The sequence below is a fragment of the Pseudorca crassidens genome, chromosome 15, assembly GCF_039906515.1.
Source record: "Pseudorca crassidens isolate mPseCra1 chromosome 15, mPseCra1.hap1, whole genome shotgun sequence".
In the NCBI taxonomy this organism is placed as follows: Eukaryota; Metazoa; Chordata; class Mammalia; order Artiodactyla; family Delphinidae; genus Pseudorca; species Pseudorca crassidens.
Genome location: NC_090310.1, coordinates 23,104,462 through 23,125,841, shown reverse-complemented (window position 1 = coordinate 23,125,841; position 21,380 = coordinate 23,104,462). Strand labels below are relative to the sequence as shown.

The 21,380-nt window shown below is 44.6% G+C and overlaps 1 protein-coding gene across 1 annotated transcript in view; it reads left to right on the top strand.

The window, feature by feature from the left end:
* The first annotated feature begins 3,316 nt into the window (after positions 1-3,316).
* Positions 3,317-21,380, top strand: part of TMC5 (transmembrane channel like 5) — a 40,986-nt gene continuing 22,922 nt past the window's right edge. Inside the window, exons 1-8 of the mRNA XM_067706510.1 lie at positions 3,317-4,101; positions 6,307-6,479; positions 9,576-9,665; positions 14,005-14,104; positions 16,243-16,330; positions 16,777-17,025; positions 19,194-19,345; positions 21,027-21,171. Coding sequence (XP_067562611.1) covers positions 3,317-4,101; positions 6,307-6,479; positions 9,576-9,665; positions 14,005-14,104; positions 16,243-16,330; positions 16,777-17,025; positions 19,194-19,345; positions 21,027-21,171 — 1,782 coding nt within the window. The remainder of the gene's footprint in view (positions 4,102-6,306; positions 6,480-9,575; positions 9,666-14,004; positions 14,105-16,242; positions 16,331-16,776; positions 17,026-19,193; positions 19,346-21,026; positions 21,172-21,380) is intronic.

Below are 21,380 nucleotides of genomic sequence, written 5' to 3'. Positions count from 1 at the left end.
GACCCTGCTTTAATTCTTTTGGGGATATACTCAGAAGTGGGACTGCTGAATCACATGGTAGTTCTATTTTTAATTTTTTGAGGAGCTGCCATACTGTTTTCCATGGCAGCTGCTCCATTTTACGTTCCTACCAACAGTGTGCAGGGTTGCAGTTTCTCCACGTCTTCACCAACACATGCTATTTTCTGCTTTTTCTGGATAGTGGCCGTCCTAATGGATATGAGGTGATATCTCATTGTGGTTTTGTATGATTAATGATGTTGAGCATCTTTTCATCTACTTGTTGGGTATCTGTATATCTCCTGGAGAAATGACTGTGCAAGTCCTTTACCTATTTTTAAATCTGGTTATTTGTATTTGTGTGTTGTTGAGTTGTAGTTCTTCATGTATTCTGGATATTAATTCCTAATCAGATATATGATTTGCAATGATTTGCTCCCATTCCACAGGTTGTCTCCTCACTCTTCTGATTCTCCTTTGATGCACAGAAGTTTTAAATTTTGATGTAGTCAAAAAAAAATTTTTTTTGGATGTAGTCCAATTTGTCTATCTTAACTTTGGTTGCCTGTGCTTTTGGTGTTGAATCAAGAAATCATTGCCAATCCAAGGTCATGAATCTTTCCCCCTGTTTTCTTCTAAGAGTTTTATAGTTTTAGGTCTTAGCTTTGGGTCTTTTTGATCCATTTTGAGTTACTTTTTGTATATGGTATAAGGTAGGAGTCCAACTTCATTCTCTGGCATGTAGATACCCAGTTTTCCCAACACCATTTGTTGAAAAGGCTGTCCTTTCCTTGTAGAATGGTTTTGGCTTCCTTGTTGAAAATCATTTGACCCTATATGCAAGGGTTAATTTCTGGACTCTCTACTCTGTTCCGTTGGCCTGTTTGTCTGTCTTTATACCAAGTCTTGCCTCCTTTTATTCATCTTGTTTATTGTTTTTCTTTCTGCAAAGAAGGCTTCTTTTTACATGAATCAGAATTGTGTTGTTTTTATTTTCTATCTTAAGTAGGGGAAAAACCTCTGCCCCTATTTCCCTTTCTGCTTGAGCAATCTTCATTGATTGTTCAAGATATGTCAGTAGTTAAATAAGTAAATTAAAAGGTGAGGGAGGGCTTCCCTGGTGGCGCAGTGGTTGAGAGTCCACCTGCCGATGCAGGGGACACGGGTTCGTGCCCTGGTCCGGGAAGATCCCACGTGCCGCGGAGTGGCTGGGCCCGTGAGCCATGGCCTCTGAGCCTGTGCGTCCGGAGACTGTGCTCCGCAATGGAAGAGGCCACAACAGTGAGAGGCCCACGTACCGCAAAAAAAAAAAAAAAAAAAAAAAAAACCCTCAGCATATTAGTTGAAATTCTCTTTCATTTGTGTATGACAGAAAACCAACTCAAACAAACTTAAGTCAAAAAGGGAATGTAATGACTCAAGTATCCAGTGGCTGGCTGCCTTCAGGCATGGCTGGATTCAGGTGCTTAAACAGTGTCATAACATTTGATCCTTCTTTCTGTTTATCTCTTGGTTCTGTTCTGTTCCCTGTTGGTACCACTCTCAGGCAGGCCTTCTCCCCTGGTGACCTCTGGCTGCTTCAGGCTTATAACTTCCTAACTCCAAGTCCAGCCAAAAGAGAACTTCTCTCTTTCAACATTTCTGACAAAACTCCCAGAATTGAGTCTCACTGGCTCCGACCCAATCACTGTGGCCAAGAAGCAAATAATTCTGATTGGGTCACACGTCTACACCTGGCTGACATGGATTGAGAGGAAAATGTTGCCACAAAAGAGAGAAGTGGATGTTGGGTAGGGACAAAATAATGAAAAACTGACTTCTGCTATACTGAGAAGTATGGAAATGAGTTGGCAAATAAACATTCTAAGGCTATAAGGCACGGCAGAAGGTTAATTCTTTAGCTCCTCCGATTACTCAACAGAAAGTCTAACCCTTTTTGTTCACATAGAGATAAACCTGTAAACATTGGCTGAACTTTAAAAATCGTCTACTTCCTTCTTTCAAAAGCATCGCCATTTATCTAATCATGCTGGCTGAAACTGTGGAGCTATTTTTTATCTTTTCTTTTCCTTAGCTCTCACCCTTCCCATATCGGGTCAGTCCACTAATCCTATTAATTCTTTCTTTAAATTTCCTCCCCTACTTATTTTCTTTGCTGTTCTGACTGACACTGCACCGGAAGGTCCAGGCTTATATTCTATCTCCAAAGCAACTTAGTGAAATAAGAGCATATCTTTCCCAGTTAGTCCGTCAAGGTCCTGGAAGACTGACTTGGGTTATGTGCCCATTCCTGAACCAAACCCTGTGGCCAGGGGTATGGTGGACACTGATTGGCCAGACCTGGTCATGTGACCATCCTTGGAGTCAGGAATGCAATCAGTCTTTCCTGAATCTCCTGGACTGTGAGCAGATACCCAGAGGAAAATCAGGGCATTGATGCCAAAAGAAGGCAAAATGGGTAAAAGGCAAGTAAAAACAACAGATAGTTCACTTAGAAATTAAAACCCCATCACTTCTGATTTGAAAGTATGCTGTGTCTATAGATTACAGCTCATAGAACTCATAAAACCATATTTTCAAACTGGAGGGGATGGTAGTGCTTGTCTCCTTACCCAAGCCCTCTAGTTACCATTAACCATTCTTCCTTTGTGCGCTCATAGTAATTTATGCTTTGAACCCAAGAACAAGTGCAATCAAAGTGCTCAATAAGTCCTTGTTTCTTCCAATCTTTTGGTTCATTGCTCCCCTCCCCAGCAGAAGGAATTGGTCAGGATATAAGTCTGGCCAGAAGTATCAGATCCAAAAAACTGTGGTTTACACAAGATAATGGTTTATTTCTTTCTTTACATAAAAGCCCAAGCTGATATTGGGCACTGATCTGTGAAATCATCAACAGCCCAGGCTGTTCTGCTGCTCTCCCTAGGGTGGGTGCTGCCCGTGTGCATGGCCAGGAAGCGCCCCATCATTTCCGCGGTCCAGTTCATGGGAAGTGAGAAGACTGAGAAAGGGAGGAATACCCCTTCCCTTTAACAGCACAACCTGGAAGTTGTGTATATCGCTTCTGCTCACATCTCGTTGACCACTCTCATGGCTGTACCTAGATGCACAGGAGGCTGGGAAACATAGTCTTTATTTTGGGCAGCTGTGTACCCAACTCTGAGAGAAAAAAGAACAGGTACTGGAAAATAACCATCAATCTTTGCAGGGAAGAAAGGGAAAAAAATTCTGACCTTTCCTTCCTTTTTGTTTTTCAGATAAAGAAAGAGATCCCTGAATACCTGCAGAGGCAGGAACCTTTTAATACTCCAGGGTAAACATGTCTGCCTACAGGAATAATGCTTACGAGGAGGATCCAGCTTACCCTGACTATTACGGGTCTCGGAACCATACTCGGGGGTATTTGAAAACTCAGGATTATCCAGATTCGCCAGGTCCTCCGAACAACTCAGATGACCCCAGCACCAGGAGCAACCCATACTCTGCAGACTCCAGAACAAGTCCAGACTATCCTGGGTCTCTAGCAGAACCAGATTATCCTAGATCTCGGAGGAATCCATACTACCCTGGCACCAGGAGCAATCCATACTCCGCAGGTTCCGGAAGTCCAGACAATGCCAAATCTTTGGCGGAGCCAGATTATCCCGGATCTTGGAGCAATCCATATCGCCCAGGCTCATCCAGGGAGCCAGACTCCTCTGAATCTCAACGGAATCCTGATTTGGCAGGTTCCAGAGGCAGTGGAAACTACGCGGGCTCCAGAACAAATCCAGCTTATCTTGACTCCTTGGGAGAGCCAGACTACGCTGGAGCTCAGGGCAGCTCTAACTATGCTGGCCCCGGAGCCAGTTCCAACCATCCAGACTCCAGAAGGAATCCAGAACGTGCTGGTTCCAGGATCAGTCCGTACATAGACGCTCTGGGAGCGCCTGATTATCCAGATGCTGAGAATCAATCCAGCTATCCAAACTTTTTGGGGGAACCAGACTATCCCGGCGCCCAGGACTATCGGAGCTCTACAGAGTTCTGGGGGGAGCCCGATTACCCAGGTGCTGAGAATGCTCATGATTACGGCTCTTCAGAGAACCCGGAAATAACCAGGGAGTAAGTGCCGGTATCTCCCTCCCCTGGGGATGGAGGATGAAGGCTAGATCATTCAGTCAATTGAACTTGGTTGGCGATGTTTGGGATAAGGACACGTATGATTATTTCCATGACATGAATTTATGGTGAAACTTTCATGCCTACCTGTATACCGCACCTGGTCCTTGGACTCTCAGCCTGAGGCTTCAAGCCCTTACCTGAACATAATCTTTCATCACTTCTTGCTCAAATAACATCCTTCCCAGTCTCCTGTTTCTTCCCGTCTAATCCCTGCAAGACATTTAGATCCCCACTGTTTTGACACTGCTACTTTGCCAATGAGGTTAGGATTAAGATGATGTTTATGAACCCAAACATTTTAACCAGAATTATATCAACAGGAAGGCTTTTTTTTTTTTTTTTTTTTTTTTCGGTACGCGGGCCTCTCACTGTTGTGACCTCTCCCGTTGCGGAGCATAGGCTCCGGATGCGCAGGCTCAGCGGCCATGGCTCACGGGCCCAGCCGCTCCGCGGCATGTGGGATCTTCCCGGACCGGGGCACGAACCCGTGTCCCCTGCATCGGCAGGCGGACTCTCAACCACTGCGCCACCAGGGAAGCCCAGGAAGGCATTGTAATCAAGAAAGTCTTTTGAAGGTCGAACTCCATGAAATCCATTCAACTCCTCAGTTTTTTTATACAAGATGATTGAGCCACTCCTGATTTTTTTTCCACTTTCATCTTTATTTTACTGAAATTATTGTCAGAATTGATCACTTTTCATGTTTAGAGTAGATTTGGCTCATTGATCTTCTGCATTGTTGTTTTCATCAAGTTTCATTAATTCATTTTCGCCTCTAAGGAGGTTTTTTTTTTTTATTTTAAGTCCAATTTTTCCTGGTTCAGATTTGATAGATCTAAATTTTGTCAAAAAGATTTTAATCTTCCATCAATTTTGGTCATTGACAAATTTTACCAGGTATAGTTTGGGTCGCTGAGTGTTAGTCTTGGGTGACAGTTTCGCCAAACTGCGTTTTTCCTGGGTTAAATTTCTTAATGTTCACGTTGCCAACAAGATGTGATTATTTATTTTTCAGGTTATTCTTAACCTATAACAAATTTACCATGTGAAATTTCAACCAATACAAGTTTTATTTTGTAGGTACTATTTCTACTAGTAATATTTATGAATTCAACAAAGACGAATGGCTTTTATTTACCTCTAGGAACAAGGATATGGGATTTGGGTGCACAGTGAGGTCAAATGCCTACAGGAATAATGCTAAATACAACCTAAATAGGCGGATTAATAGGACCATGTCAAAGCGTCCTCCTTGGTCTTCTCCCCCACTGCCTGGCTCATCATTACAAACATACCTTTGACCTTGTCACTCCCTTGTTTCTCATCTTCCATTGTTCTTCATAACCTTTGGGAGAAAGACTACACCACTTCACTTGTGAGAACATTGAAGAATGAGGATGCACTGAGCTAATGTAAGACGCCAGCCAAAGCCCAGCCTGACTGACCTCCTCCCACCTCTGCTATCCTCTCCCTACCTGAACCCTGTACTCTAGGTCAGTGGTTCTTGACCTTGGCTGCTGATTAGAATTATCTGATTACCTGGGGAGACTTAAAAATCATACAAATGCCTGGGCCCAACTTTCAGAGATTCTATTTAGTTGTCTGGGGTGAGGCCTGGGAATAGGTATATATATAAAATTGAGAATCATTGCTCCAGGTTAATTGATTTTCATAGCATTCCTTTTATATATTCAACACTTTCTGGTCTCACATGTTTATTTGTGCTGTTCTTCATCCTTGGAATGCCCTCCTCCCAACTATGTATTAATTTATCCTTCCAATCCCAGCTCAGATGTCTCTTTTCCATGTAGATTTCCCTTCAGACTCCCAGGCCAAATTCTCTTCTCTTTCCTCTGAACTCCTTGGGCCTGTCTTCTTATATTCATCCGTTGCTACTTGTATTATAATTGCTTATGGCTGTGGTTAATAAGCTCAGCCAGACTGTATTGAGAGTTCCTTGAGAGTAGACAACCCATGTCTTTAACTTTATCTTCTCACCCCATTGCCCATGCCTAATACATGGTTGGCATTCAGTCAGCGTTTGTGGGATGAATGAATGGATGGATGGATGGATGGATGGATGGATGGTTGACTATCTTTACTATGCTATTGGATGACTATTGATCCATCATTTTGGGATTTCAGAATGCTCAGCAGAGCATCTTCAGTCCAGCCCTCATTTCACCGTGAGGGTGACAGCCCCTTCGGCATCCTGGGGAGAAAGGATGGAGATTATCCTGAAAGCATTGAAATGAAATCCAGGGAGACGGCAAATCCGTACAGCCCCTCTGTGCCAGGTGCTCCTGGCAATGGCTATGGTAAGCATTTGTTAAGAAGAGAATCACATCCTGGGAAGAAAGTAAAATTCAGTGGGCTTGGGATCAATCATTAAAGATCAGCAGGAGAAGAATTGGTTTATTCCTCCTCCTTCAAACACCCACCTTACAAGAGTTGAACATTCAGGGTCTAGAGGAGAGAAGCAGTATCATCAATTATCAAAGCAGGTTGGGCAGGGGTTGTGCCTGTGTGAGGCAATTGATGGTCAGGTTCAGCCCATCGCCGTGATGTGGGAAGATGGACTTAGTGTGGCCAGATCCTCAGATTTTTCTAAAGAAGCCAGAAATCTGGGTTTTTACATGCTCCAAAATAATTTTTTGAATAAATAAATAAAATCCCTGAGCTGGGCAAACAAAACCACTGGTGGACTAGATTCGGTATGTGTGGCTGCCAGTGTCCAGCTTTAGTTCAGCACATCCTGCAGGTGTTCAGGTGGTCAGCACTTGTATCTTTGGAACCTACTGGGGGCACAGGGAGTTAGAAGTAGCTCTGTTCTCAGGGTTCGTAAAGCCTAAGTGAGTAGGTGACACCAACACATCAAGACTAAAGAAAATTAGCAAACAGACTGACAATATGTGAAAAATCATGTCGTTCTCAGAATCTGCTGTGTGTGAAGGTTTAGCTCTAGGAGGTAAAGGAGATTCTACCAGTTCTCATCTTCCGGAAGAAAAAAGGGACTTGTTGTCTGATAGAAGAAGCCAGCTCATGGCACAAGTCAATGTTATAGGAATTCAGAGCCCGTGAGAGCTGGGAAAAGGAGTGTTCAGTCATGAACAGAGTGAGGGACCCAAGCGTTGGTTGGTGCAGATGGAAGGCTGCTCAGCCCTGAGGGGGTGGGTGGGGAAGGGATTGAAGAAGGCAGGGAGGAGGGGTGGGATGCATCGCCATGCACTAAGGAAAAACGCGGACTCTTACACATTTGCATAGACAGCATTAACTTGGGCTATTCCGAACCATTATGCCAGGTATTCTCAGTGGGGGATATCAATCCCAAAGGGTGAAAATTTATTGAAAAGCCACAAAAAACCTTCCTTTTTTATGTATAAAGCAGATATGCATACAGTATATGTATATAGTTATACGTATATCTGTGGCATTAAAATATCATGGGGGAGGGCAATAAGGAAGAAATGTCTAAAAAGGCTACTTAGGTGGCCAGTAATGAAAAAAAAAGATTGAGAAACACTGCCCCACCCCAATGCAAGCAGAGCTAATAACGCCCAGCGGGTTTTGAGTGTTTCCCATGTCCTGGAAACGCTGCCAAGCACTTTACTTTTACAGTCTTCTTTCATCTGCGGCCACCTTTCATACAGACACTACAGCTCTCCATGTTACAGAGGGGAAAACTGAGGCTCAGAGAGAAACGTGCCCAAGGTCACCCAGCTACTAAATCAAAAGAGCCAGGGTCAGAATCTAGTCTCTCTGACCCTGCATTACTTCTGGGTAGGATCAGGGCAAATGCGGATTCCTGACCACCGAGCCCCATAGAACACTGGAATTAGAAAGCTATTTTAAAAAGTGGTCACGTAAAGTGTGGCTTCCTTCTCTGGGCTCCTTGTAGGACCAGGGTCGTTGTGCCGGCATTCACTTGTCCAGTGCTATGCCATCCTGTTAGACTATGCACTCCTTAAGGAGAACCCATTTCATCCATGTATCCTCCAAGGCTCTATGTGATTTTCCTAGTGCCTAGCATACAGCTGGTGCTTGAGCAATGCTAACTGAATTAGTAGCAACAACTGTAAGGGATGTATCAGTTGGCTATTGCCACAGGAATGCTTCATAACAAACAACTCCAAAACCCAATGTTGTAGATAAGCATCGTTTATTTCTCACCCACACATCTGTGGGTTTGCTTGGAGTTTGACTGAACCAGGCTGGGTTTGGCTGTGCCTGATTTGAGGTCACAGATTCTATTTAGGTCTAGGGTCCTTCTTGACCCAGTGAGCTACCTTGGGCCATTTTCGTCCCGTGGCATAAGCTGGAAGCAGAAACAAACGATGTCTCTGGGTCCTTGACTTGGAACTAGCAAACTGTCACTTCTACCATGTTCCACTGGTTAAAGCAAGTCACATGAGCAAGCCCAACTTCAGTGGAGGTTTCCAAGGTGGAGGAAGTGTAATATTTGCTGAAAAACAATTAATTTACCACAATAGTTAATATATATTAAGAATTTGCTATGTTCCAGGATTACTTTAAGCACTTTACGTGTATTAACTGATTCAATTTCCCCAACAATCCTATGCAAATGTCTTATTATTATCCCTGATTTACAGACTCTGAAGCTCAGAGACGTTAAGTAACATGCCAGAGAGCACACAGCTAGTAAGCAGCAAAGCCAGGAACTGATCCTTGGCAAGAAGTTGCAGAACCTCCTGCAGTATAATTTTGTACATCTCCATCAAAATGTGCTCCATTTTCTCTGTTGAGGAGTTTAGCCTTCATTGTTTACCATGAGTTGAATAAAAATATACTGAAATGTGACACTGTTGTGTAGATGCTGAAAGTGGACTCTGTCCTTAAGAAAATCAGGCCAAATTTCAAATTTATTCACGTGTCATCATAAAATGCTAGAACTAGAAGGAAGCTTTGTAATCACCTGGAAAAGCTTTTTTTTTTTTTTACTCAATTTTTAGAAGACTTATTTTTTTACAGAAGTTTTAGGTTCACTGTAAAATTGAGGGAAAGGTAACAGAGATTTCCCACATATCCCTTGTCCCACATGTGCATGGCCTCCCCCGTTATCAGAGTCCCCCACCAGAGTGGGACATTTGTTACAATTGAACCTACATTAATAAATCATTATCACCCAAAATCCATAGCTTACAATGGGTTCACCTTGGGTTGTGCATTGTATGGGTTTGGACCAATATATAATGACATGTAGCTATCATCATGGTATCACACAGAGTATTTTCACCGTCCTAAAACCCTCTGAGCTCCATCTATTCGTCCCTCCCCCTCCAGACAAGTATTTTTCAAACTCTGATTTGTGACCCATTAACAAGTCTTACTGACCACTGTGTGCTCAGTAACATCTAGTGTGGTAGGATTAATTGTCTCTTGTCTCTTCATTCCAGTGAACCCTGCTTATGTGGGTGACAATGGCCTCAGCCAAGCTTATGGAGACCCCCCCTTGTCTGGACACGATTGGCACAAGTCACCCCAAGGTAAGGCTTAAATGGACAGTGACCAAAAATGTCAACCCTAAAGAAGGAATGTGTTCAAGGCAATGCGGACATTGCCATTTCCTCTTGGCCTCTGGTGTGCTAACTGATGCAGTACTTCCTTAATTTATCATAACGGGGTTTTCTTTTATTTATTTATTTTTGGCTGCGTTGGGTCTTCGCTGCTGTGCGCGGGCCTTCTCTAGTTGCGAAGAGCGGGGGCTACTCCTCGTTGCAGTGTGCGGGTTTCTCATTGCAGTGGCCTCTCTTGCTGCTCTAGGCATGCAGGCTTCAGTAGCTGTGGCACGTGGGCTTCAGAGTTGTGGCACGTGAGCTTCAGAGTTGTGGCTCGCAGGCTCTAGAGCACAGGTTCAGTAGTTGTGGCGCACGGGCTTAGTTGCTCCGCGACACGTGGGATCTTCCCGGACCAGGGCTCGAACCCATGTCCCCTGCGTTGGCAGGCAGATTCTTAACCACTGCGCCACCAGGGAAGCCCGGGTTTTCTTTTACACACACAGTTTTTTCTCTTTTGGATATCAGGGTGTCTTCACTAGGACTCTTCTGGTTGCAAGTGACAGAAACCCAACCCACCCAGGCCCAAGGCTTGTGTGGTGGGGAGGATATGGAGAAACAAAGAATTGAAGGTAGAATTACCTTCCAGCACCTAGGACAGTGCCTGGCACATAGTAGGTGCTCAGAGATATTTGTTGTATGAGTCACAGGAACCAGGGCCTGAGTCTGAAGCCAGGGGCTCGGGGCCACCTGGATTCTTTTTCTCCATCTATTTCGCATCTTTGCTTGATGCAGCTTCTCTTTAAGCTTCACCTCATACACCTCAACCAGTCAGGCTTTCCCTGCAGGCCAGGGAGCGTGACAGCAGCAGCCCTAGACACACACACAGCTCAGCAATGTCATGGAAAGTCTTCCTTTCTCTCTAGGCCTGTGAGTCAGTGCTGAGGAGACTCTCTCCAGCCCCATTTGGGACACATACCTACACATGAACCAATCGTTTTTTACATAGGAAAGAAGGCTGGGTCACATGTCCATCCCGTGCCTAATACCCTAATACATGTGCTGGTGAGGTGGCAGTGCCTTGAGCCAAATTTTTCTGAATAATCATAGAATTATGATGACAGTGGAGGGTAGGAGTAATCAGATTGGAGAAGGCTTTTTTTTTTTTTTTTGGAGAAGGCTTTGAGATCAGTTAGGAAGCGCTATAAGGATCACTGTGTGCTGTGGTGAAGGTCTGAGCAGAGGCAGGCTGAGAAATAAAAAAGCATTAGAGGAGAGAGGCCAGGGAATACTGGAAGTTAAAGGCAAACCTGTGAAAAACGAGGAATAAACCGAAGACGTCCTCTAAGTAACAACGCAAGTTGCGGGGCCCCATGACTTAAAGCCATCCCTCACCTTCTGACCCCCTAAGGTGGATGATATCCTGTAGCCTAATTCTCTAAGAGCCTTCTCAAGGAGGCCTGTATCTTTCAAGGGGTAGGTGTTGCTACTTGGGAGAGAAAACCATGGGGATATAAACAGTCATGCTCTCCATTTGGTTCCCACGAGAGCAGGGAATGGCTTTAACTACTGGGGAAAAAGAAATGCTTTTAAACCTCCTAAGATGCTCTCTCTGGCCAGCATGAAGTTTAGGGCCTCTGGGTGGAGTGCCCAGGAGGCAGAGAGAAGTAAAGAAGTAGAGGACCCAGAGATGAACCTGGCTTTCTGCACCATTTTGCTTTGCACCAGTTCTGATTCTCAAATCATTTATAATTAATCGGTGGACAGTCTCCTGATAGAGTGTCACTTTGATGTATCATGCCCACATCTAGGAAGTGCCTGGCACCTAGCAGGTACTCATAAACATTCATTCATTTATGAATGAATGAATGAGTGATACCTCAGCATCTTGTTACAGGAGAGGACCAGGGTGAAGTGATTAAAAGGCCCTGCTTTGGGACCAGACAGACCTGGGTTTGATCCCTAGCTCTGCTACTTGCTGGTTTTGTGACCTTAGGCAAATTACCTTTTGGGGCCTCAGTTTTCTTATAAAATGGGGTTTATTATAGTATTTATTTTGTAGGGTGATTGTGGAAATTAAATAATATACTCTAGGGCTTCCCTGGTGGCGCGGTGGTTGAGAGTCCACCTGCCAATGCAGGGGACACGGGTTCGTGCCCCGGTCCGGGAAGATCCTACATGCCGCGGAGCGGCTGGGCCCGTGAGCCATGGCCGCTGAGCCTGTGTGTCCGTGTCCGGAGCCTGTGCTCCGCAACGGGAGAGGCCACAACAGTGAGAGGCCCGCGTACCGCAAAAACAAACAAACAAACAAACAAACAAAACCTGTGAATGGGGGGGGGAGGCTCTCTGTGGTTGTCGTCACTTTTCCTGGAGGTTCCTCACAATGCCAGTGTGACTGCTGTAGGAGGTCTTGGGAAGCCCACCCTGGTGGAGAGTAAGGCTTGGAGGAAGCCAGAGATGCTGTCTAGTGACCAAGTGAATGAAATCATCGTTGAGGTTGAGAATGTCCCATCTGGGGTCCAAAGCCATCGATCTTCAAGTCAGATTGTTCCAGAAAAGACACTGGCGAACTCAAGCTTTAGTTTGGTCTCCTCCATTTCTGACATTGATGTGACAGACTCTCAGATTTTCAGCAATTGGAATGACAAAAAGGGCAAGCAGTTCTTACGGTTTTCAACACCTGTGAATGAATCGTTTTCCCAGACCCTTCATAGCTCAGAAAGCACAGGCTTAGACACCCCTTGTACTTCACATGAGAACATCCAAGGTAGTGAGGCCCTGGGGCAGAGGAGTTAGAACGGGAATGGCACCTTCCAAGTTGCCCGCAGGGTTTTGGTTTTAAGACTTCGAGGAGGGTGAAGGTTTGGTGGGTGACCTGAGGATGCTCGAGACCGCGGAAGGGGTCATTTTGAGAACGTCTGATACCCAAGAAGGAGTTTACCTTGATCAAGCTCGTTTCATGTGCCCAGTGTTCTGCCTTTTTGTTATCCATCGAGTTCAGTTTTATCTACTTGCCACGCTCCACACCCGTGAGGCAGGCATGCCTGTTTCCATTTGCTTGATGAGGACCCTGAGGCTCAGGGAAGTCCAATGATGTGGCAGATCTGGGATCACATGCAGGTCTGCCTGACTCCCCAGCCTGACACCTTAAGCACCGTCCTGTCCTGCGTTGGTCCCATCGCTCTCCACTCTGGATTTGGCAACAAGGGGTGCCTCTTTTGTCAAGTCCGCCGTGAAACCGGGTTTTTTCCTCTTCCCTCCTTCGCCTTTCTTCCTGTCTGTCTACTCCCACTTCCCTCTCAGGAGACACTCAAATTCCTCGTCTTCAGCCGAGTGATTTGGTGGCCCTCTTCTGGGCACTCTCCCTCCACCTCAGCTATGTCACTGAAATGAGGAGTTCCGAGCAGCTCCCTAATAGGGCCAGGAGCCAGCCCGCTCCCGGCCACCGCCCCAGCGGGCCCCCAGCTGCCCCTCCACTGCTACTGGAGGGGGGGGCAGCCGTGCCAGGCGTCACACGTGGACACAACACCACCCAGAGCGAGAAGGGTCTGCCTTTTCCATGTTTTTTGAGCCTTGCTTTTTTGAGAGGGAAGAAACCTTTTCCAAGAAACTCCTCAGCAGACCACCCCTCACAGAACATTGGCCAACGTGTCACATGCCTGGGCCTGAACAGGTCACCTGCAAGGGGGCTGGGACCATCAAGATAGGCTTGGATTCACTGGGATCTGTCCCCCGTGCCTGGAGATGGGTCCCACCCTGCAGAAGCCCAGGGCCGTGGGAGAGAGGGCCGTAGATTTCTGAACCAGATCGGGATTCCGTCAAAAAGGAGAGCTGACTGCGGGATAGATGACCAACAATATTTGCCACGCTGACGCAAAGTGGGAATTTGAGTTCTTGGGAGAGGAGGGGGGAGTCCTCATCTTCCAGCGGAGGGAGGAACACAAGACAACAGCCCAGAAAAGTCAAGAAGATGCTTGGGCCTGGAGTGCAGGGGGCAAGAGGAAGCCATGCGGGAAATTACAGAGGGAGGAGAGCCAGGCCGACCGAACATGCTGGGTCTCATCAGCTTTGCTGACTGTTCCTTGTCATGGGAAAAAGGAAAGCACTGAATTAGAATTGCGTGCAAACTATCATATGCTTTGGCTTCGAGATTTCACACGTGTACGTGCTGTCTTCTTGTTTTTATTTGTGACTTTGGGGATCACTGAGTACATATATTCTTCTTTCTTTGTGATCTTATAAAAACATGCTCTATCTTCAGCACCATATTTTCAAATGCTATTATTCTGTTAAAGGAGAAAAAAATGAAACTCCATTTTTTTTCCTGCAGGACAAAAGTTAATCGCATCTCTGATACCCATGACATTTAGAGACAGAATTAAAGCCATCAGGAATCAACCAAGGACCATGGAAGAGAAAAGGAACCTTAGGTATGGACAAAAAGCTTTTCTTCTTGCCCAGATTTCATGGAAACCTCAATCTTCTACTTTTGTCCCATGTTGGAAAGATAAGAAATAAATAAATGCAAGAGAAGAGACAATCTCCCTACCGAAGAATTCCACACAGTCTGTGTTGCTTGCCTGGAGTGTGGGCTGTGCTTAGTGACCTTCCTCCTGAGAGCAGAGCATGCAAAGGGGGAAGTAGCTTCCCAGGGGTGAAGTCAGGCTAATACTGCCAGGTGGTCAAGGTTAACATTCCCAGGGAAAGTCATGTGACCAGAAGGAGTTCCCCTCTGTGGTACTCTCTCCTAAAACCAGCAACCCTAGTCTAACCAGACAAAATAATCAGGCAAACCCCAATCGAGGGACATTCTTCAAAGTACCTAAGGAGTATTCCTCAAAACTGTCAAGGTCATCAAAAAGAAGGGAAGTCTGAGAAACGGTCACAGGCTGAAGTGTTCTGAAGAGACATGACAATTAATGCAATGTGGTTTCCTGCATGGCTCCTGGAAATGGCACCTGTGAAAAACCTAGTAAAATCGGAATAGTCTGGAGTTCAGGTAAAAGTTAGACACCAGTGTTGGTTTCTTAGTTGTGACAGACCTACCATGGAAATGTAAGATATTAAAGGGGGGAAATGGTGAGTAGTAGATGGGAATTTTCTGTTCTCTTTTTGTAACTTCTCTGTAAATCTCAAACTACTGTTTAAAAAAAAAAAAGGTGGGGGGGTGGTGAGGGGAGGGAGCTCCCTGGTGGTCCAGTGGTTAGGACTCGGGTGGTTTCACTGTTTCGACCCAGGTTCAGTCCCTGGTCAGGGAGCTAAGATCCTGCAAGCCACAAGGCGCCGGGGTGGGGAAGCACAAAACCCAAACAAACAAAACCTCAGAAGCTTTCCAGGCCCAGGAATTCAAAAACAAGAGCGAGGGCTGTTTAAGCCTTCAGCCCTTCTTACATTTTCCATTCCTCAGCCTTTTTCTTTTTCTTTTTGCCATTTGTAGCGTTTAGCGGAGACTAGTAGAGTGGATGCAACTGCTAATAAATGATTCAATGATGCAATTGTTCTGAGGTTCCGAGTCTGGCAGGGGAGATAGATTGGTCAACAAGTAACTTACAAATGACAGAAAGAAAATCAGGCCAAATCAAGGTGGAAGGAGTTTGCAGGGGGAGGATTAGAAGGAGAGAGATAGTTCCCTTGGGCAAAGCAGGGGGCATCTGTGAGCTGAGCCTTGGAAGATGGTGATGTGGTGATGGACCTCTGGGGTGGACAAAAGAGAGCCAGGAAGGGGGCAGAGCAAAGGAGATGCCCTGAGTTCATGGAGAAGTAAAGAGAAAACTGAGGCTGGATCTTTTTGAAAACACTCTTCCGTTTCAAACTCTGCATGGCCTCCTCCGTCACAGAGCGCGGGCCTTGTATGGCCCGAAAGACTTTACAGCAGGATTTTCAACCTGACATTTGGGTCTGGATCATTCTCTGCTGTGGGAGGCTGTCCTGTTCACTGTAGGGTGTATAGCAGCATCCCTAGTCTCTACCCACTAGATGTCAGTGCCCCCTCCCTACCCCCAATCTGACAACCCCAAAAGTCTCCAGACTTACCCAAATGTCCCTTGGGGGCAAAATCTCCTAGGTTGAGAACCACTGACTTATAGGACCTCACCCACCTACCTACGGTTATCACTCACACCCTTCCCCCTTCCCCCACTCATTCCATTCCAACTGTCCTGGACTCCTTGGGGCTTTGCACTGGCTGTTCCCTATATTCAGACACTCCCTTATCCATAGACTAACCCCTCTTCTCCTTCAAGACTTGGCGCAAACACTTTGTACTATTCAAATTGTACCACGGTCTTCACCTCAGCATTTCCCACCTCCTTACTCTGTTTTTCGATTTTCTTTCCCATAGTACAACTCACCTTCTATTATCCTATATCATTTACCCACTCTATTTCTATATTTATTGTTTATTTTCTTTCTCTTCCAACCAAGATGTCTGCTCCATGAGCTGGGGAAATCCGTCTCTAGCTCACCCCCTGGGACCATGCCTGGCACATCTCAGGCGCTCAGGAAATATTTGGGGAATGAATGCAAAACAACGTTGATGTCTCTCACTTTCTTCTGCTCTTTCCCACAGGAAAATGGTTGACAAAGAGAAAAGTAAGCAGCCCCGTCGTATCCTGGAGTTCAACGGCTGTGCTCAGTGTCTGAATTCCATTTCATTGGTAAATCGGTCTTTACCGCGGTCTGTAAATGGGCACAGAGTAGGGTGAAACCAGGGAGGTGGGAGAGTAAGGATGAGAAGGGACCCACAGGGAGGAGGAGCCAAAGTTCACGGTTGTTTCCTTGAAAGACGTAGAAACTGGGTCAGTCTGGGTGTGGGGAAAACAGGCAGGCATGGGAAGGCCTAAGAGGTTGCTGAGTTATCTGGGCAACTTAGCCACTGTGAGTGTCACCCTCACTAGCAAACCTGGGAAGGTAATAAATAATAGCACTCACCTTAGGGGGTGGTCCTGCGGATTAAATGAGATACCGTTTGCAAACGCGTCGAGCGTGGCGCCTGGCACATCCTGCCGCTCTAGAAACAGTGGCCATTGTCTCTATTATGGAGCCTGCCCAGTAGATATTTGTTGAGGGACGGTCCAGCCGCGCACGTTGTGTCTACCCGCAGGCATACCGGAGATCCAAGAACAGTCTGTCGGAACTGTTCAATTCCATCAGCCTGTGGCAGAAGACACTCAAGGTCATCGGAGGCAAGTTCGGCACCAGCGTCCTCTCCTATTTCAACTTTCTGAGGTGGCTTTTGAAATTCAACATTTTCTTGTTCATTGTGACCTTCAGCTTCATCATAATCCCTCAGTTAACCATGGCCGAGAAGAACCACCTCCAATTCACTGGACTGGAATTTTTAACTGGGGCTGTAAGTGCACCATCCCCTGCCCAGAGTTCACACCTTGGAGACGCAGGCACAGGTCTGCCCGTCACCCTTCCAGGCCTCTCATTTTACCTGGGAGTCAACTGATGGGGAAAGAGCGTGTTTAAAATGATTTCTTTTTTTCCCCCAAAGTAACATATACACAGCCTAGTAGAATTTCTGTCTCCTGAGGTGAACATGTTAACAGTTTTTCTTGTCCAGAATCCTCTTCTCTGCACACAAATGGACACATTGTACATGGACATACACATCTTTTTTTTTTAACAAAAGATGAATTATTCCTATAGACTGCCTACAACTTGCTTTCTTCCACCTAATATGTGGTGGACATCTCATATTGATGTTCACAGACCTACCTTTTCTTTCTTTTTTTTCTTTCTACAAAATACAGTCCTCCCTAAAAAAAAAAATTCCTAGTACAGAAGAGAGCAAACTAAGAGAAAGTCTATCTTATCCTCCTTCTTTAGTCTAACTCTCCAGTTTGGAGTGTACCTCTGTCCACCATTTTTCTTTCTATACAGTCATAGATACATAGGTAGATAGATAGTTAAACTTTTTTTTTAAATAAAAGAAGATGAGATACTACAAATCTTGCTTTGCAACTTTTTTTTTTTTTGCGTTACTATGAATCTTGAGCATGGATATACATCCGTATTATTCTTTTTATTAACAACCACGGTATATCTACCCAGCTGCCTACTGAAGCACATAGCCCCTGCCTTGTGAGTTTACCTTCTAGAAGCGATTTCTGCCACTGAGATTCTGTGGATAGACAAACTACAGCCCAAGAACCAAATCTGTATAGCCTGCAAAATAAGATTGGTTTCCATGTTTTTAAATGGTTGGAAAAAAATGAAAAGAAAGATAACATTTTGTGAAACATAAAATTTATATGAAATTCAAATTTCGGTGTCTTTTCGGCTAAGTTCTTTTGGAACACAGCCACAACCATTTGTTTCCGTGTCTGTGCTGCTTTCCTGCTACAATAGCAGAGGTGAGCAGTTATGGGCTGGCCAAGCCCAGGATATTTACTATCTAGCTCTTTACAGAAAGAGTTTGCCTACTCTTGTAGTAGAGCATTCACAGTAAGGTTCCTCCATTCGTCTTTCTTTTTTCTTTTTCTATTAAAATTTTTTTTCCTTGGGATAGACACATTCAAATGGAATTATTGTGTCAATTTATCCTTCACTTTTTCCTCATTATTGTGTATATTTGTATATATGAAACATTTTATTATGAAAAATTTCAAACATACAGGAAAATAAAGAGTAGTAAAATAAACACCCAAAGACCCATTACGTAGATTTTAAATTGCTACCATTCTCCCAAATTTGTTTTTTGAAGTATTTTACAGTAAATCACAGACATCAGCTGAATTTCTTCAACATGCATCTCTGGACAATAAGGACATTTTCCTGCAGGCATATACATTATCACACCTAGCAATATTAAAAGTTAATATCATCTAAAATCCAGACCATATTCATATTTTCCCAGTTGTCCCCCAAATGTCTTTCATAGCTTTTTGTTCAGGCCAGGATCCAAGCAAAGACCACACTCTCTTTACGTTCAGTAGTTTTTCTCTGAAGTCTTTATTAATCTAGAATGATATCCTCAGTCCCTTCCTCCTTTTTTCTTGACATGGGCTTATTGCAGAAACCAGGCCAGTTGTCATGCAGATTCCAATGTTCTACCTTCTGCAATTGTCAGATTGTTTCCTCCGGGTCTCTCTAATTTGTTCCTCTAATTTATACAGACTCCTTATTTCTTGTAAATTGAAATTTAGACCTAAAGGCTTGATTTGTTTTGTTTTAAACCTGTTTGACCATAATACTTGTTAGAGGACAGAGGCACGTAATGGCTGGCTGGCCTGCTTTTAGTCATGCTTGGCTTGGTCACTGGGTCTGGGTGGTGATCGCTGGGTCCCTCCATTGTAAAGTTATGTTGGTTTGAGATTCCTTTCCACCTCTGAGAGCCTAGTGATAAGACGTCTAGGTTCTCAGTGGCCTTGGGTGCCTCTTTCCTGGCAAACAAAATGTCTACACTGACCAGTGCAGGCTTCTTGCCTATGGAAGAGGTCAACTGTGCAGACCATAGTCATTCATTGTTTTCTCAAGAGATCCACCTGACCTGTGGTTTATTGTCCCTTTCAGGGTTATTTTAGGGACACAGTGATGTACTACGGCTTTTACACCAATACTGAAAACCAGCATGGGAGTAGTGGGACCTCCTACAACATGCAGTTGGCCTACATCTTCACAGTCGGAGCATGCTTGGTTGTCTGCTTTTTCAGTTTGCTCTTCAGGTATAGAATGTCTGCATTTTCTGATTCTACGCTGTTTTTAGATTTAGGCAAAATTCAAGAGACTCAAAAGTTACTGGAGAAACAGTTTCTCTGAAATTTCAACTTTCTATTGCTGTCTTATCATTCCTTGTTCTAGAACATAAAGTATAAGTTGGGATAGAGGAAGAGAAGTTTTCATGTGCTTTTAAAGAAATTGGTCAGTCTGAAAATAAGGATGGAATGACTCAAGTAGTTTTGACTGACCGTTGTCAACTGACAATTGTCAAAGAGGAGGTACAGATGTTCAATCTGTTAAACCTATTGTTTACTAGGTCTTTGAAACAAAGTACCACAGACCAGGGGGCTTAAACAACAAAAATTTTTCTTCTCAAATTCTGGAGGCTAGACGTCCAAGTTCAAGGTGTCAGCAGGGTTGGTTTCTCCTGGGCCTCTCTCCTTGGCTTGCAGACAACTGCCTTCTCACTGTGTCCTCATGTGATCCGCCCTTGGTGCATATCTGAGTCCTAATATGCCCTTCTTATAAGGGCACTAGCCATACTGGATTAGGGCTCACCTAAATGATCTCACTTTAACTTAATTACCTCTGTAAAGACCCTATCTCCAAATACAGTCAATTTCTCAGGTACTAGGGGTTAGTACGTCAACATATTAATTTTTAGAGGATACAATTCATCCCATAACAACCTCACTGCCAGCACGATAATCCAAAATAAAATAAGATTGTTTTTGTCCTATCAAACTAGGAAATGTTTCTGTTTCTTAAGCTGTTAGTACTCAGTGGTGGCAAATTTTGGAAAGGTAGTGTCCATTTTACTCAGTATTTTTTACATGCCAGGCTTAGTGCTAAGTGCTTCCTGGGCCAGATTTCACTGAATCCTACTGACATCTCCATGATAATAACAGCTGCCTTTATCGTGCGCGTACTGCCCTGAGGGTTACATTGACTTGTGGTGGGCTGAATAATGCTCCCCCTTTCAAAGATGCCCATGTCCTAATCCCCAGAACCTGTGAATATGTTACCTTATCTGGCAAAAGGCATTTTGATTGATGAAATTAAGGATCTTAAAATGGGCTAATGTAATCCCAAAGTCCTTGAAAGTGGGAGGCAGGAGGGTCAAAGTCAGAGAGAAAGTGGAATATGCTACTCTTCTGGCTTTGAAGATGAAGGCGCCACAAGCCAGGGAATGTAGGCAGCCTCTAGATGCTGGGAAAAGGCAGGGAAACATATTCTCCCTTAAAGTGTCCAGAAGGAATACAACTCTGCCAATACCTTGATTTTAGACCCATTTTCTGATTTCTGACCTCCAGTAAGAATAAATAAGTGCTGTTTTAAGCCAGTAAGTTTGGGGCAATTTGTTATAGCAGAAACTAATACAAACCCCATAATAACTCTGTGAGGTGTGAACTATTATTCTCCCCATTATACGGAGGTGGAAGCTGAGGGTCAGAACAGTTAAAATGACAAAATCCCCCAGTTGGCAATCTAGGATTACAAAGTCAGATCCCAAAGCCAGCGCTCCTGACTACTCTGTTTGCTGTTGCCCTGTTCCAGAAGAACCTGGGGCTAACTCTTCCATGTTGCCTTTCACCACTAATGATGGGACTCTTCTTTGCTGTACTCCCTGCACCCCCAATGCCTGTCCTAATAACCTCTGGGTATTTTGGTTCCTGCCTTCCCTAGCATGGCCAGGTATTTCCGGAACAACTGCATTAACCCACACATTTACTCCAGAGGGATTGCTAAACTCATCTTTTGCTGGGATATCACTGTCACTCATAAGAGCGCTGTGAAGCTGAAACAGAAGAATCTAAGCACTGAGATAAGGGTAAGGCAAGCTAGCTTTACACCCCTTCCCATGGCCAGTCATCTTTCCTCCTTCAATATGTCTGTAACTTTTCTTAAAGTACTAATGAATTATTTTTTATTCTCCATGATATTGGCAAAAAACCCCTAAAACTATTTTAAATGCCCAGGGCTGGTGACGGTGTAGGGAAATGGACATTTTCACACAACGTGGTGTCTTTGTTATTGATA